The sequence below is a fragment of the Gymnoscopelus microlampas genome (genome assembly GCF_963454915.1).
Source record: "Gymnoscopelus microlampas genome assembly, chromosome: 13".
In the NCBI taxonomy this organism is placed as follows: domain Eukaryota; kingdom Metazoa; phylum Chordata; class Actinopteri; order Myctophiformes; family Myctophidae; genus Gymnoscopelus; species Gymnoscopelus microlampas.
The window spans coordinates 27,885,399-27,900,668 of record NC_139950.1 but is presented as its reverse complement, the minus strand read 5'-3'; the positions used below and the strand labels follow the sequence as shown (position 1 = coordinate 27,900,668).

Below are 15,270 nucleotides of genomic sequence, written 5' to 3'. Positions count from 1 at the left end.
AAGTGGGAGATTCAGTGACGGGTTTTAGTGACACCACATCTAAACATTTTAATGATAGACTGATTAAAGTTTTTGATTGACAGGTGTACAGACATTTTCCTCAATCGATCAGGGTATTCACTTTTTGCAACCCATATCTGATTCTCTAGCGCCTTTCTAAACAGAACACACTCCAAACTTTTATTACAAAAAGTAACTTACTAAAGTAAAAGATATGGAATACAAAGACCGCACACAAACTTACGTACACATGAAATCGCACTTTATAGTACAAGTGTGAATAGTTTACACTCACAGTTTAAAACTCACAATTTACTTGAAGCAGCAGCTTCCCTTCACCACTTGAGCTGGATAATTTTCAGGTGGTGGACTGGATATTCAACTCCCATGGTCATGTGATGCTGGTTAAAAGGAGAGAATATAGTTCAAACCAAGCCAGGCACTATACGTGCTGAATGCAAAGTGTCTGCCAGTGGCACAGGCCAAGTGACCCATCATTACACTCACAAATCCAGCACTGAAATGAGGGTCCAGTTGAGATATTATTAGAACTGACTTGGACACCACTCAGTTACAGGCTTGAGTTATAACCAACAGGTGTGGATAGACAGGCGGCCAGTGAGAGAAGGAAAGAGACACAGACAGAGACACAGAAACGTATATATATATATGTTAGCATAACTTCTCACATAGAGGTCACAAGTGTCACAGCTGACAGTAAAAAGGCTGTTTACCAACAACATTTGTCTAGACAGGACAGGACACAAATCCATCAACCTACAAGCAAGACTTTGATGAAAGTTGATTTAAGTGGTTTCAGCCAATAGTGAAACATCCCTACAGCAAGGTCTAACAGACTCCCATACAATTAATTTCACGTAACCTAAGTTGTTGCTCGCAATAAATTGTGAAATTTGGAGTGGTTTGACCAGAGTCGTCAAGTGGACTCAAAATGTACAAATGCAACAAACATAAAGCATGTGTAGGCTATGCTCATATAACACAAGGTGTTGTTTTATATGTCCACTCAGAAGTTCAATTGTTGTCATAATCTAGTTACGAAACTCGTTCAAAGTCCAGCAAAGTCCAGAAGTCCCCAGTGGTGCAAGTGGTGCTGTCACCAAACAGGTGGTCCTTCTCTAAAACATACAAATCAAATTAAGAAATAACAGTACTTTGAAAACATGCAGTCTTAGCAAAATGTTAATAAACGTGAAATGTGAGCGATTTACTCAGTATAATTTTTAAAAACTGCTTCTGTGTCAATTAATTGTGTTGAATAATGCTCCACAAGAGCGCGTGTGTGTGTGTGTGTGTGTGTGTGTGTGTGTGTGTGTGTGTGTGTGTGTGTGTGTGTGTGTGTGTGTGTGTGTGTGTGTGTGTGTGTGTGTGTGTGTGTGTGTGTGTGTGTGTGCGTGTGTGTCAGCTTTAACCAGTCCAGTGTGTGTGCGGTAAGAATCTGTGCTTATTGTAACAACAGCAGTATGGGGGTGGTATGAGGGCGTGTAAATGTATGTGTGATGCATGTATGCCTGCACTTAGGTGGTTTGATGTGTGCTGGTATGTTGGTGGCATCAATGTGTATAAAGGAAACATGGGTGTTGGTGGAGGCGGCAGTGGGAAAAACTGATTTACAACATGGTGTGGAAAAAGTGGCGACTGCTGTCTGTATTGTTGACAGTGCTGTTGCTGGTTCAGTGAAAGACGTTGCTGTTGTTCTTGATATTGATGTTGTTGATGTGTTGCTCGTGGCGATGACAGCTGGCTGTCGACCTGCTCTTGCCTGGTTCCATCCCTTTCCTCCATCTCCTTGTCTTCCTCATTTTCAGTGGGACGTCTGGAGACAGAAACGGGCGCGGTACAGAATGTGACATCTTTGTGTTGGCTAGGCAACATCTGTAGCTGGAGAGTCGATGTGGCGCGCGAGGGTTGGGGTAGGAGAGAGAAGGAGAGGGACGAGGGCAGGGAAAGTGACTTAAAAAGGGGAGCTCTTCGCTTTCCCTCTATCCTCTCTGGGTTCTCTTGTCTTTCCATATTCTCTTTCATCTCCTCTGAGCTTCCCTGCTGTGTCACACAGTGGCTCTGCGGTTGCTCCTCTGACCCCATCCCATTTTCGCACTGAGAAATGACTCCGGTAACGGTTCCGGATCCATATGTCCAATCCTCTCCAGGTACCCCTGCTGATGATACTGAGCCGGAATCAGAACTGGAGTCTGGTTCATCGGAGTCCCAGTCAAACTCTGGTACAGAGTTTTCACTACTGGTGCTGGACTCATGGTCGACCTCAACACGGCCTCTCTGGTCATAGCAAGCAGCGCAGCGAGACAGACCCAGGAAGTCAGGACTTGATCTAGACTGGAACAAGACAGAAATATGTTTAACTTCACTCTCAGCCAGTTGGAATAGTTTCCAATTAGCCAATCAGTCAGTCAGCTACAGCAGTGGTGGTACCAGTCAAACATTTTCATGTCAAGTACCCCCAAATTGATATGATTTGAAACATTACATTTCACATGAAACATTTTGATGTAAACATAGCTATTGAATAAAGACAGTCGTACATTTAGACCTGTATGTCTTATGGGTATAATACAACCATAAGCCAGCAGAGGTTGATGTATTCTTGAGGAAGGCATCCAATTCCATGCATGTATTGTTTGTTGCTCTGGATATCAGCAAGATCAGTGGTTCTCAATGTGGGGTCTGGGGACTCCCAAGAGTCCTTGAGGGTGTTCCAGGGGGTCCCCAGCATAATGTAAAAAAATGGCAAATCTTGTATGTTGGAGGTCCCTGGTACAAAATCTTTTCAGATAGAAGTCTGTAGCCAAATACATTTGGGGATCCTTGACATGAAAAGGTTTGAGAACCACAGAGGTAATGTGAAGTGCAGTGCTCTACCTTGTTGTTTTGGGGTACATCTGTAGAACTGTTCCCAGTTAAACCAATGGAGTCCCACTGCAGGCTTTGTTCTCCAGTACACTGGACTGGAAGGAAAACAAGACAGAGACCAAGAAGAATGACAATAGTGAGCAAAAATTATAGATGGATTCACAGAAGCCTACTTTGATGCTGAATGTGTTTGGTTATGATTGTAAATCAGGAATTATGCTTGGATCTGATTCTGAACGTATTTAAGAAGCAAGAGTCATGAATCTGTATACACGTTATACTAAATGTATTGAAAAACCTACAGTATGTTGGAGGCCTTATAGCCAATATTGGAGGCAATATATTTGATATTAATATCACTTTAGGCTACTTCATTTCTGTAAATCCTCAAATCAACATATATATTAGAATACATATATAAATTAAATAATGGAAATATAAGTAATATGTATGTATATTTTTTTATTGTAATTCAGTCTGCTTGTAATTATTTAAAAACTGTGTGGGCTGGTTGATAATGTAGTATTTTCCTTTTCAATGGCTACAATCATTGGTGAATTATTGAGAGGTTGTAGGGGGTTATTTTGTCCAATAGGGGGTAGCAGTGTTCCAGTAGTTGTAATGGGAGAGACCACTGCTCTTCACATCTCACTTATAGTGAGCTCAGCTCACCATCCACTCCCTCATCCTCTTTGCATTCTTCCATTGCATTCATCACTCCTTTCACCAATACCCTGTTGGAGAGCAAGAGAGAGAATTATAACAGTCTAAGTTTAGAATGAAGTTTTGAAAAGATGCCTTTTACAGATAAGCCAGTAGAAAAAAACTATACAGGCTGTCAAAGACAGACAGACAGGCAGACAGGCAGACAGGCAGACAGACAGGCGGGCCGATTTAGGTAGTAGTTAACATTGAGGATCTTGCTACGTACCACAAATGAACATCATTATAGAATGCTTTATAATGTGTCATGATTATTGTTATAAAGCATTATGAATATTTATGAGTTTTTATACATATAATGATACAGTGTTATAAGCAGATTATAGTGCATTATAATAAGTATTTTTATAATGCATTAGAGACATGAAATGCATAGCAAGTGTTACCCTTTTTGCATAGGTACATAGCAAAATCTCCTGTTAATTTTACTGTACAATAATCAAGGTAATCATTTTGACACCATAAGAGTTTAACAAAATTTCTTCTGTGTATGGGTTCAGTAAACCCACAATAAAAAAGGATACATGGATTAACCATACAGTCCTTAAGTAGGCTGGAACATGGATGGATGCATGACCAAATTACACCAAATGAAGTGCCTATATAAGGTTTGCAAATGCTCCTTCCATTTGATGACTGCTCTTTGGACTATTTTAATGTCATGTTTTTAAAATGCTATAGGCTATATGACATATATTACTATTATTACATATCAGTACAATGGGATTATAAATTATTTCTCCAGTTCATTTGCATAAACCATATATATAGCCTACACATCCATATCCTGCACATACTGTATCATTGTTGTACTTATTGTATGCATACATTTGCATGTTCTAATCTAAGTAAACAACCTACCAGGGTTCAGTCACTTTGCAGACACATATCCGTACTATTGTGACAAATTGACCCATTTAATGACTTAAACCCTAAATAGCAATCTACAACCTGCAATGCATTGCAAGTTCAAAGATCTGCTGTTTTGTCTATTCTAGAAAATTCACAAAATAGGGATGCCAAATTCAAAGTGGTTAGAGACGACAAAGGAACCTTAAAAGTTATCCTCCAACAAAAACAAAAATATTTTGATAAGAAAGTCTAAGTATTACAAGAAAAAACCTAAATGTAAGAGATTATGGTAATGTTAAAGGTTACAGGAAACCTTCTAACATAAAGTAGAGTGTGTGGTTGAGGCTACTGAATGGTTTTACATACAATCTCTTCAAATGTTGTCTGTCTCATAATATCTAATGTAATAAAGCATTATGTAAATGAATCAGCTCTATCAAAATGTTGCTGAAAACACTCTTGAGTTATGTAAAGGTTTTCCAAATTACTGTAGTTTAAGTACAAGAATATGACATAATTGTGTATTTCTCTAACAGTTTTAGCAAAATCCTGCTCATTTTGGTAGAACAAACCCTTAAAGATACAACAGTCCTGTGTCCCTCCACCATAGTCAGTCCAGAAAACCAGGAATCATCTTTAAAGAATCTGTTAAAAGCTGCTTACGTGGTGTGAGCTCCTCTTCCCACAGATTTAGGCTCTGCAGTGACGTACAGCAGCACCTACAGCACCTTGCCTCCTTCCCAGGATCCAGGATGTAACCTACTAGGTGTGACATCTGTACACATTAGTCACCAATGTGTATAGACAATAATGAGTAGAGTATGTATCTGTTCTTGTTGGCTTGTCTCGTGCGTGTCTGATTTTTTGTTTCGTCCGATTGTCTCTTGTACTTCCTGGCTACTTACAAATATCCTTCATTTTTACGTAATGCTTGTAGCATCTGCCTGAAATCTGTATAAATCAAGTGCTTGTCAGCCGCACTCTCTCCCACCTTTCTATTCTCTTTCACTATAACATTTTTTTAATAATAATTGCCTACCTGTGGCCAAGCCACCAGCTGATCCTGACACCTGGGGAAATAAGTTCACATTTTGTTTGTCTTATTTCCAATGTTTATCTATTCCATCATGTGGAAACAAAGTTCACACAAACACACACAGCTACACAAATGCAAGCACAAAGAAAGTGTGAGACAATGACAGAATATCTTATTCCATTTTAGCTTTTATTTAGACTGTGAAAAGTCTGAAACAACCACAAACGTTGATGGTTAAGGCATGAAAATCTCTCATCTGGTTTGGCCAAACTGAACAGGCAAGCAGGCAGCTAGCTGACATTCAATGATTCATAGTACAAAAAACATGGTTAAAATATTAGCCTACTTTACATTTGGGCAATGCAACAAATTGAAACACTGCCTTTCTCCAGTCCTAACATATTGACACTTATCTATAGCTGAATAAGAAACCTGCTCTCTCCCGTACATTCTTCCTCAGTGACTAAAAATTTAATTTAGAAAAGCTGGGGCAAAAAAACCTTCTTCACACTCAAGGGGCAGTTCACTCAACATAGGAAATAAATAAATAAAATAAAAATAAAAAATATTATATATATACACTATATATTTATATACTTCCTCGTACCCAGAGTCATATCAATCTGTCCATATGTGATATGGAGGTTGGGCGATTTGTGCCATAGAGAGTTCTGGCATAAGAGATTTCTGCGGTCACCCCAATAAGATGGAGCTCAACAATATCATTTGGTTTGTGGCACTCAAAGCAGTAAAAAACATCTTAAACACTCAACGTCTCTTTCCAGAAACCATGAAAGGGTTACTCCGGATAATCCACAGATCTTGTTGTGAACAGTTTCACTGACAATTACTGTTTTCTACCAAAGTAGACCCACCAATACCAATCCTCAGAAGGAAATACTCCAGTCCTGTCTGTGCTAAGCCTGAAATGCTTAAAAGAAATCTCTAGAAAGCAACGTTGTGCTTGGAAGAGCAGAGCAGACTGGAAGGAGGGACACATACGGTAGGCAGAGAAGATAGTGAAAAGTAGAATACACAAAAGAAAGGAGAGACTGGAGAATTGTACCTCAGTTCTTGTCAAAAAAAGTTGTGAAACCCTGCATGTTGCTGATAACATACAGTATACTGAGCATATGTTATAGTCAGAAACACGCTGAACACTGTAAAAAATAGATGTGTCCTTTTAAAGAGGGCAGTGAAAGTCACAGATTGCGACTTCTGCTAAGGTAAAAATTACACTTAAGGCTGACAGAGCGCTAAAACTTCATCTCACAGTGACTAAAAAACAAAATACTTTATTATATTCAATTTTATATTTTAAAACACCAATATCATCATGATCAACAATCATAATTCTCTACCAGCGCACATACATAATAAGGCCTCTACTTTGAGGGTGTTAATGATTATCGGCAGTACAATTTACGGGTTTGCAAGTTTGACACAGCAGCATGGTATTAAAAAGGTGGGCCTGATGAAAAAGGACAGCCCACCACAAAAACATTGGCTTTTGCATTTTATATGGCCATTTTATTTTCGGTCTGTGTGCCCTGTACATTGTATATGAATCCCCAAATAAGATGGACCTTTTTCTTAGATACGGCTGCCATTAGTCAAACTTGCAAACTTGCACATTGTTAGGTAATATCAGGAACGCCACATCCACTATAACAGAATCTCTACACTGACAGGAGATTTTGTTAGCACCTCCATGGAAATCTTAGAAAACACTGCACTGCGTAGTTATAGGCTGAGTGTACCTGTTTACTGCCCTCAAACTAGAGGCCTGAGTCTTGTTTATTTCCCTCTAAAGTGCAATAAAACGTTCCCAGGGGGTGAAGTTAAAGGGACACTTCAGAACTGGTAAAGTGGGCTTCCAGTCACTGCTGGTGGTATCCACTTGTCATGAATATGTTATTTACATTGTATGTTGCAATATTTTCACAGACTGCCACTGCCTTCTTGGCCAGGTCCCTTTTGAAAAAGAGGCCGTGTATCTCAATGGATCTTCCGGCGAAATAATTTACAAAAGAAAAAAAAGAAAAAATAGCCACAAAGAGGTGATTCTGGGGTTCAAGCTATCACGGACTGATATAAGTTGAAAGCTGCAAGGGAACACCTGTATTACAGATGATACCTGTATTTAAGATAACAGGTTTTTCCCGTTGAATGTTTGACTCTGTCCCCTGGGCATATATTCTGGGAAACCACTTTTGTCTCAAAACATGGCTCTCAAAAAATGTCTTTCTTCTGAGTTTACACTATAGTGGAGAAAACGCAGCTGGACCAAGCTCAGCTTATAGTTATATAGTCGTCCACTGACGTCAAAATGCGTTCCCGGAAGACAGAAGTGAGTGCATAAATTATAAATTTTCACCATGATACAGAGAATACAGTATATTATGCATGTATAGTAGGCTACTCCCTATGACAAATACATTTAGATACGATTGAAAATGACTGAAGTGTCCATTTAACTGGTGTCCATTTCAGCCCCTTACCTCAGTGGGAGAATGGTGAGGTTAGGTGTGGATGGGGAGGGAAGCTGTAACAATGTAAGATTCCTGGATATTAGGAACTGTAATAATACACAATAATATAATAGACGTTTCAAATCAAAAGGGGATAATATTAACATCTCTAAAAAGACACTTCAAGATCTAACGATCCTGTGTAAAGGTCCTAAACTTTAAAGCTACATCAACTGAGTAGAGAGAGAGATTTAGGTGAGATTTGAAGTGCTGAATCATTTTACCATGACTCAAAAAGGGAGGTTCATGAAGATCCTTAAAGCAAACTATTGCTAAACAGTAACACTGGATTGAATACCCACTCTCAGACGTAAATGAACACTCAGGAGTTTAAAATGTACAGTTCTCTTCTCTCTAAATCTGAAATTAAGGTCGGAAACCATAAAAGATGGAGCTTTCTCACCGATGGTGAAGGGACCAAATGTGAACATAAGTAGTTCAAATGCAAACCAATCTCAGGCAGCTAATACAAAGGCTAAACCGGCAGCCTCCCTAACACAAGCAACACTCCTCTACGGTCTATTACCATCCACCCCCAAGATGGGTCCAGTGCAGAGTGTAGGTGGTTGGCAATAAGTCATAGTGCAAGAAGCCTGGGTCAGAGTCATTTGCCTATGAACCCTCTTTCGTCCTACCCAGCCTTCCATGTCTCTCACTGTGTAACCACATATTGCAGAACTGAACATCAATGGAAACATCCACATTGTTCACAACAAATCCTTACTGACCATTTGGGACCTTTTCAAAACGGACCTTTTTTCTTATGTACCGACCTTTAACACTGATCCTCGTGGATTTGGTTGATTTAGATGGATGGCAATTTACATTGAGAGATCAGTGTCCGTGTCAGTGGGCGTGGTCTTTGGGCTGACACTACACCCTCTTTCCTCAGGGATGGAGCAGGAATCGCCATTGAGACTGGGACTGGACAGGACACCTGGAACACGCACACACAGCTTTTTTTCAAGTTCTTTATTTTGAGTTGCTAACATGCAGTGATGTGCATATTTGGAATTTTGGACTTTGGCCAAATTTAAAGTGGTTATAGGTCTTGTGTTTTAGAACGTTTTGAATTTTAGAACGTCAGCAACATTAGAAGCATAGGCTAAATAATAACAATACAATAAAAGCTAAAATATCACACAATGCGGGTTTAATTGTAAATGTATCAAATATTCAAATCCAGAGCTAACTATAAGTTCATTTCATTTTACACAAAGAACATTTAAGTGTGTTTCTCTCTCTCTCTTACGGTCAGAATCATAGACAGAGCTGTCAGAGCAGGTCCGGTTCCTGCGGTGAGTGGACCTCTGACCTCCATACACACACTCCTTAGGAACACTTGACCTGGAAAAACACACTGCATTAGGATGGAAAGAACAGGGAAAGTTATTTGCTGCTGATACTGCATGATGTAGCAAACGGTATGGCACTAACAAAATACAGTAGTAGTCAATCTGTCCAACACTCCTACTTATGAACACTTGTGTACACCCTGAGAAAACAGCTAAATTTTTTTTATCATGAAGCATTTCAGTGTTTCCCAATTAGAAAATGATATACAGGAAACTGTTAATCCTTGAAATATTTCCCATCAGTGTGGAAAGAAGTCTTGAACAGAATTTAGATCATTAAAACTCCAATGAAACCAACATCAATGCAGCTCACTTGAAGCCAACATTGATGAAGTTCAACCACAACAGCAATGCAAACACAAGACCCCCAATCTGGGAACCCATATAAAAAAAAGGAAAAAACAGCGCCCTCTGCTGTTTTGACTCTGGGGGGGGGGCCTCCCAATAGAATGTGGATAACAGGATGTTTGTTGGCCGTTAGGCCCGCCCTCAGCCCTCTACTTCCCGTCCACGTGTCTTTGTTTACATTCCTAACATTCCTAACTATACACGTTGTAACAGGAGCTCCCGACAGATTCTGTCTTGAGAGATTACAAGACCCCTAATTCTCCACTCAAAACAATATTTTGGAGTGGAATGCAGTTCCTCACACAGATTGCTCAAATATAGGTCTTTAGCACAGTGATTCTCAACCTGTGGGCCGCGAGGGTATTGCAAGTGGCCCCCCAAATAATTGGCAAAACATTGCGATTTAAATGATAATTTAACATGAATATAATTTTTCTTATAATAATAATGTTTTTTTTTATTGTTTACTATTTTTTGCAGCCAGATATCTGAATTGCACATGTAAATTATGAATGATAACATACTCACTAACAGTGCTTGTGTGTGTGTGTGTGTGTGTGTGTGTGTGTGTGTGTGTGTGTGTGTGTGCATGTGCGTGTGTGTGTGTGTATATATACACCTGTCAAAGCTGTATGTTCCAGGGTGACTGACAGACCTCTTCATCTAGACAGGGGACGAAACACAAAAGCTAAAGTAGACGTTAAAATGACCCAAAACATGTTTGAAAGTGAAACAATCCTTTAAGCCCAGGTTTATACTTCATCGCATAATAGTGTCACACAGCTGAAAAAGCCGATCTACAAGCACGCGTGTTGTATCGTGTTAAGTTGTGAGCTTGTAGAACTGATATTTTTGAACATTTGTGAAAATGTTTGGAAATATTGGACTTTTTCAAAATGATCTTCGCCTGTAGAACGAGCACACCATTCAGAGTAATAAGGCGACCGGATAGAACAGGGCGGCCGTGTCCATTGAGTTCAATGGAGAAGTCGCACCCTGTTCTATTCGTTTCCTCAAGCTCTATAATGCACATGCCCAAAAATAGAGATGCCAGGGTCAATGTGGTTAAGACAAGACAACATACTGTACGTACCCGCTCTGGAGGTTGAAGGTCAGGGGATAGGGTCTGGTTGGCCAGGACCATACACTCCTCTAAAGTCCTGAGGAAGGTTGAACATGTAGCACTGAGGAGAGACGACTGTAGGGAGAGAGAGAACAAGTCAAAGTTTAATGTCAGGTTTTTCATTAGCAGGCCACACAGTAAAACTTTCAGTGTTCATTTAACTCGGAGAGGGTACAAATGTAACCAAATGGATCTTGCACAAAAAACTATTTTACTAAGCAACACAAATAATTTCATTAATAACTATTATATGTCTTACTTAATTTTATGCAGTTTAGAGTTACACACAATACAACATAGCTATTTCAACCTTATACAGTATGATAATGAAGTGTGTGTTCCTTGGAGTGCAGGCCGGGTTGCAAACTTTGGAAGCCAGTTGTAGGATTGGCGTAGACAATGATAATGTTGATGATGATAATAATAATAAGAATCTTGCCCACACAACGGTTCTGGTCACTTGTGTTTGACACCCTTTCAGAGGTCTTAGAAACTGCACTGCAACCCTGTCCATTGCTAGCTATATTTGGCACACCATCAAATTCTTTACAATTCTTGAATCGAAAGTTAGATATCATTGCTTTCGCAACTCTCTTGGCGAGAAGAAGAATATTACTAGCTTGGAAATCTCCAAAACCACCATCTCACTCAATCTGGCTAAATGATGTGATGTACTTTTTAAGCCTAGAAAAACATTTTTTCTTTTTGATATGCTATTGAATTATCCCCAATAAAAATGTATTTAAAAATAATAATAATAATAATAATAGTATTTATTTATATAGCACGTTTCAAACAAAAGCCATGCAGCTCAAAGTGCTTTACAGTAAAAAATAAAGATGTCACATACAGTACACAATGATCGAGAAAATCGTCAGCAGCTGACGACCCACTTTGAGGCAGTGTGCACATTACCTCAGATGTGGAAGAGACGGGTGTGTCAATGCTGTGTTGTGACTGGATTGTTTGAACTTGCTGAACCAGGAGGTCACAGTACAAACGCACTTCTGACATCTTAGTCTTCAGGCAGTCTGGGCCTGGTAATGCCCAACACGTCACACACATAAATACACATTACTTTCACAGTAAAACTGTCTGTGTTCATTCAACTCTGAATGTGTAAATGTAACCAAATGGTCCCATAAGAACAGGTCCATTTGGTTAAATTTGTGCACTCTCAGAGTTACAAAATCGATAGCTTACAAGACAATTATAATCAGCCCCTGAAAACTGCCAATTGTGCTCGTTTAACACCCGATGCACCTCGTGGTTTCGAAGTCGAACCCCTAGACTCTGCAGTGTGGGAAGGTGCGTTACCCCTGCACCACCTGAGAGCCCAGGCCTTCTATAGAGGAGCTGGATAAATTCTTTACTCTTTTAGTACACAAACAGTGTTAAGATAAGAATAACGACTTTGGGGAGGTTAAGACAAAAATGGCATCTGTTTAGAAAGAACAAACACACAGATTTAAATGTTGCAGTATTTGTAAATAGTAATAGTTAGCTGCTGGACAAGTGCAAGGTAAATAAGTATAAAAGTAAAGAAAAGGCTGCACACTCGTAGTCACGATGCAGGATTTATTTAAATGAAAACCAACATTTTGACCTGGAAAGGTCTTTCCAATCTTTGTGATTGTACTCATCAAACATTTAACTCCACACCACAACTAATAGTGTATCACAAGTAATATACCAAAACTAATGCTGGAACATGTTACTTGTACTAGTATGCACACCTGTGCATACAACATGTAGTACCACCTTTATCCATATTGTATATTTCCATATTCTTTCCTTTTTCCTTGTTTTTTTACATTGCTGAATGAACCCAGACAGCAACCAATCAAGTCAAATTCCTTTTATGAACAAAGATACTTGGGTAGTAAAATTGATTGTGATTCTGAGAGGCTAGCATACTGACAGATGATGAGATGACAGACACTTAGAATCAGAATCAGCTTTATTGTCACATCACAGGTTTACAGAAGTAAAAAAGTGGGTGAAATTGTTTTCGTGCATAGTTCCCATCGTATCGTTATTTCCCAAAAAATAAAGGGAAGAAGAAGAGGGGGGGGCAAGGGGTAAAGGAGATCAAACAAGAGAACAAGAGATCTTAAATGCGATACCTTTGTGTTTGTGGCTATCTAATGTTCCAGCTTTGGAGGAGCCTAAAGCCACCAGCCACCTCTGTCTCTCTGCAGCATTGACAGCTCTGACATAGAAGTGTTGCTCTCCTGGAATTATCAACTCCAGGCGCGCTGGATCTGTAGAATGTACTGACATAAAACACATGGAAATATTAAAAAAAACAAAAGCTTAAGGCATAAATTGCAATTGACAGTCCTGTCATGGAAAAACTGCTCATGTACAACGAATGAGATGCAAGACTGTAGATAAAACATTTAATTAATAATCAGACAATGTAATATTGACAAACCAATCAGTGAAATGTTCAGTTTGTCTACTTTCAATGGATTATCAACTCTAGACAAATCAAGGCAAAGCAAATTGAAGTTATGGAGATGATAAAACAATATTTTGTTTTAAGTTGTGAACAAACAGCATGCTACTAATGACAGGTTTGAGGTTTTATAATGTTTTTCTACATTTGAAAATAATACCCATACCACCAATACCAAAATAATACCCCTCCTTCAGAGGGTCCATAAACTTTCAAGCATGAAATACTGTTTATAATGTTGAACACCTTTGTGTCTAACCTTTAATTTCACAGACAGACATCTTGATGGATCCTTTGCTTCCTTTACGGACATCATCTTCACTGTCATAATAGGATATCTCTCCATTCTGTAAGACGAACCATCGGGGTTGCCAACCTGGAGAAATACAACATAACATACAACAGCATACGTGTAGACATAGTTTTATTAACTAACTTTGGGAAAGAAAGGCTTTGTAATTTGATTCAAGATGCTCTAGAGCAGGGGTCTTCAACAGGAGGTCTGGGACCCTTAGGGGTCCTCAGAGTTACTACAGCGGGGCCGCCAAATCGTTGTGTGATGATAGGATAACTTTACATTAACCACTTGAACCCATAATCATTCCTACTCTGAGGAGAACTTTAGCCAAAAATAGCAGATCTACAAGCTTACAACCTGTAAACTGTAAGTTGTAATCTGCAAAGAGGTTTGGTGTAGAGGGGAAAAAGAGCAGACCAAGTCACCAAGTAGAGTGAAAGGTCACTAGTATTGATGGTTTAAGTGGATAAATGTCACAAAATACACATTATCATGAACCCAATATACAGTGATGATAGTGTTGTCAAACAGATTAAGCTATCTATGAAATTTATGAAAAAGTTTAATCTGCAACACAATTTTACACAATAATTGGGGACGGGGTTCCTGATTCATCGCTCTCTCAGTCCTTGGCCTGAAAAACGTTGAAGACCCCTGCTCTAGAGATCATGTACTCTGATGTACTCTCATCCGAGTACATGATCTGATGTACTCTCTCACAAACTAAAAGTTGTCATTACAAATATTTTAAATTGGCAGACAGGGAGAAAAACACTGACAAGTTAGACAACTATACAGATAAAGATGACTTACCTGTCATGTAATTCGTCCACTTGTATAGGATTCCTTCCATGGCAGCACTTACTACATTGGCATATATTCGCAGATTTTAATTAGTTGACCAATGAATGACACGTTTACCACTGAACATTACAGGCGTTCATCTACAATCATACTAGCTAGCAAGCAGTGACAGAGGATAACAACATATAGTTGACATTACAAACATTCTTCCAGCTTTGGTCTGTGTATTGAACTAGTTGGTGTCACTGACATTATAAGACCACACAAGTAGCAAGTGAGGGCTTTCTCCTCGTTGTTGTGGTTGAGCCTCAGTTACAATCACTTAACATCACTTAACAAACCAGCTAGAAGTTAGCAGTCAGCTGACAGCCTAGTGAAAATGTCAACAAAGCTGCAGCCAGTGTTGCCATGTCGGCTTACTATAAGCGACTTTGGGCTTCTTTTTCTGTAAAGTTGCTTGTAAATATTGGTTAGTTGCGCTGGTTGCGGTTTTTGGGGCTTGTTTCTAAATTTTGTTTAAAAACAGTGGCTTTCAAACATTCTCTTGTCAAGGACCCCTTTATGTATTTGGCCACGGACCCCCCCGATCTATACTATTATATCGTATTTTGTGACCCCTGGCCCTGTACCAGATTAGTGTTAAAATGTTTCAAAAACAAAATATTCAAAATGTTTCACTTTTTTTTTACCAAGATTTTTTTTGTAAAATAGCAAATATACAAGCTCGGTAGCTTCGGCTATTTTCAAATATTCGACGCTGATGTGTTGCTTCTTTTGGGCTTGCTTTCATAAACATAGTTCCTTATTTCTCTCGCAATATCTGGCAACACTGGCAGCAACCATTGGCTAC

At 39.2% G+C, this 15,270-nt stretch overlaps 2 protein-coding genes across 6 annotated transcripts; both read right to left on the bottom strand.

The window, feature by feature from the left end:
• Positions 1-24: 24 nt before the first annotated feature.
• LOC311058891 (uncharacterized protein) lies at positions 25-5,251 on the bottom strand. Of its 3 annotated transcripts, none has more exons than XM_084076420.1 (4): positions 5,128-5,251; positions 3,562-3,623; positions 2,899-2,984; positions 25-2,355 (listed from the first exon to the last, which is right to left on the bottom strand). In XM_084076420.1, the coding sequence occupies exons 2-4, from the start codon at positions 3,602-3,604 to the stop codon at positions 1,429-1,431; spliced, it is 1,056 nt and encodes a 351-aa protein (XP_083932546.1). In that variant the 5' UTR covers positions 3,605-3,623; positions 5,128-5,251; the 3' UTR covers positions 25-1,428. The 3 variants fall into 3 exon arrangements, with proteins under 3 accessions (XP_083932546.1, XP_083932548.1, XP_083932547.1); XM_084076422.1 differs by having other exon boundaries at positions 25-2,350; XM_084076421.1 differs by having other exon boundaries at positions 5,037-5,139.
• A 237-nt stretch (positions 5,252-5,488) lies between these two features.
• Positions 5,489-14,779, bottom strand: plekha3 (pleckstrin homology domain containing, family A (phosphoinositide binding specific) member 3). Of its 3 annotated transcripts, XR_014602125.1 has the most exons (10): positions 14,430-14,779; positions 13,578-13,694; positions 12,984-13,133; positions 11,773-11,894; positions 10,828-10,932; positions 10,354-10,397; positions 9,284-9,378; positions 8,805-8,968; positions 8,002-8,045; positions 5,489-5,534 (listed from the first exon to the last, which is right to left on the bottom strand). XR_014602125.1 is itself a non-coding variant. In XM_084076830.1 (9 exons), the coding sequence occupies exons 1-8, from the start codon at positions 14,467-14,469 to the stop codon at positions 8,853-8,855; spliced, it is 789 nt and encodes a 262-aa protein (XP_083932956.1). In that variant the 5' UTR covers positions 14,470-14,779; the 3' UTR covers positions 5,673-8,045; positions 8,805-8,852. The 3 variants fall into 3 exon arrangements, 2 of the variants coding, with proteins under 2 accessions (XP_083932956.1, XP_083932955.1); XM_084076830.1 differs by lacking the exon at positions 5,489-5,534 and having other exon boundaries at positions 5,673-8,045; XM_084076829.1 differs by lacking the exon at positions 5,489-5,534 and having other exon boundaries at positions 5,673-8,968.
• Between the last annotated feature and the right edge of the window lie 491 nt (positions 14,780-15,270).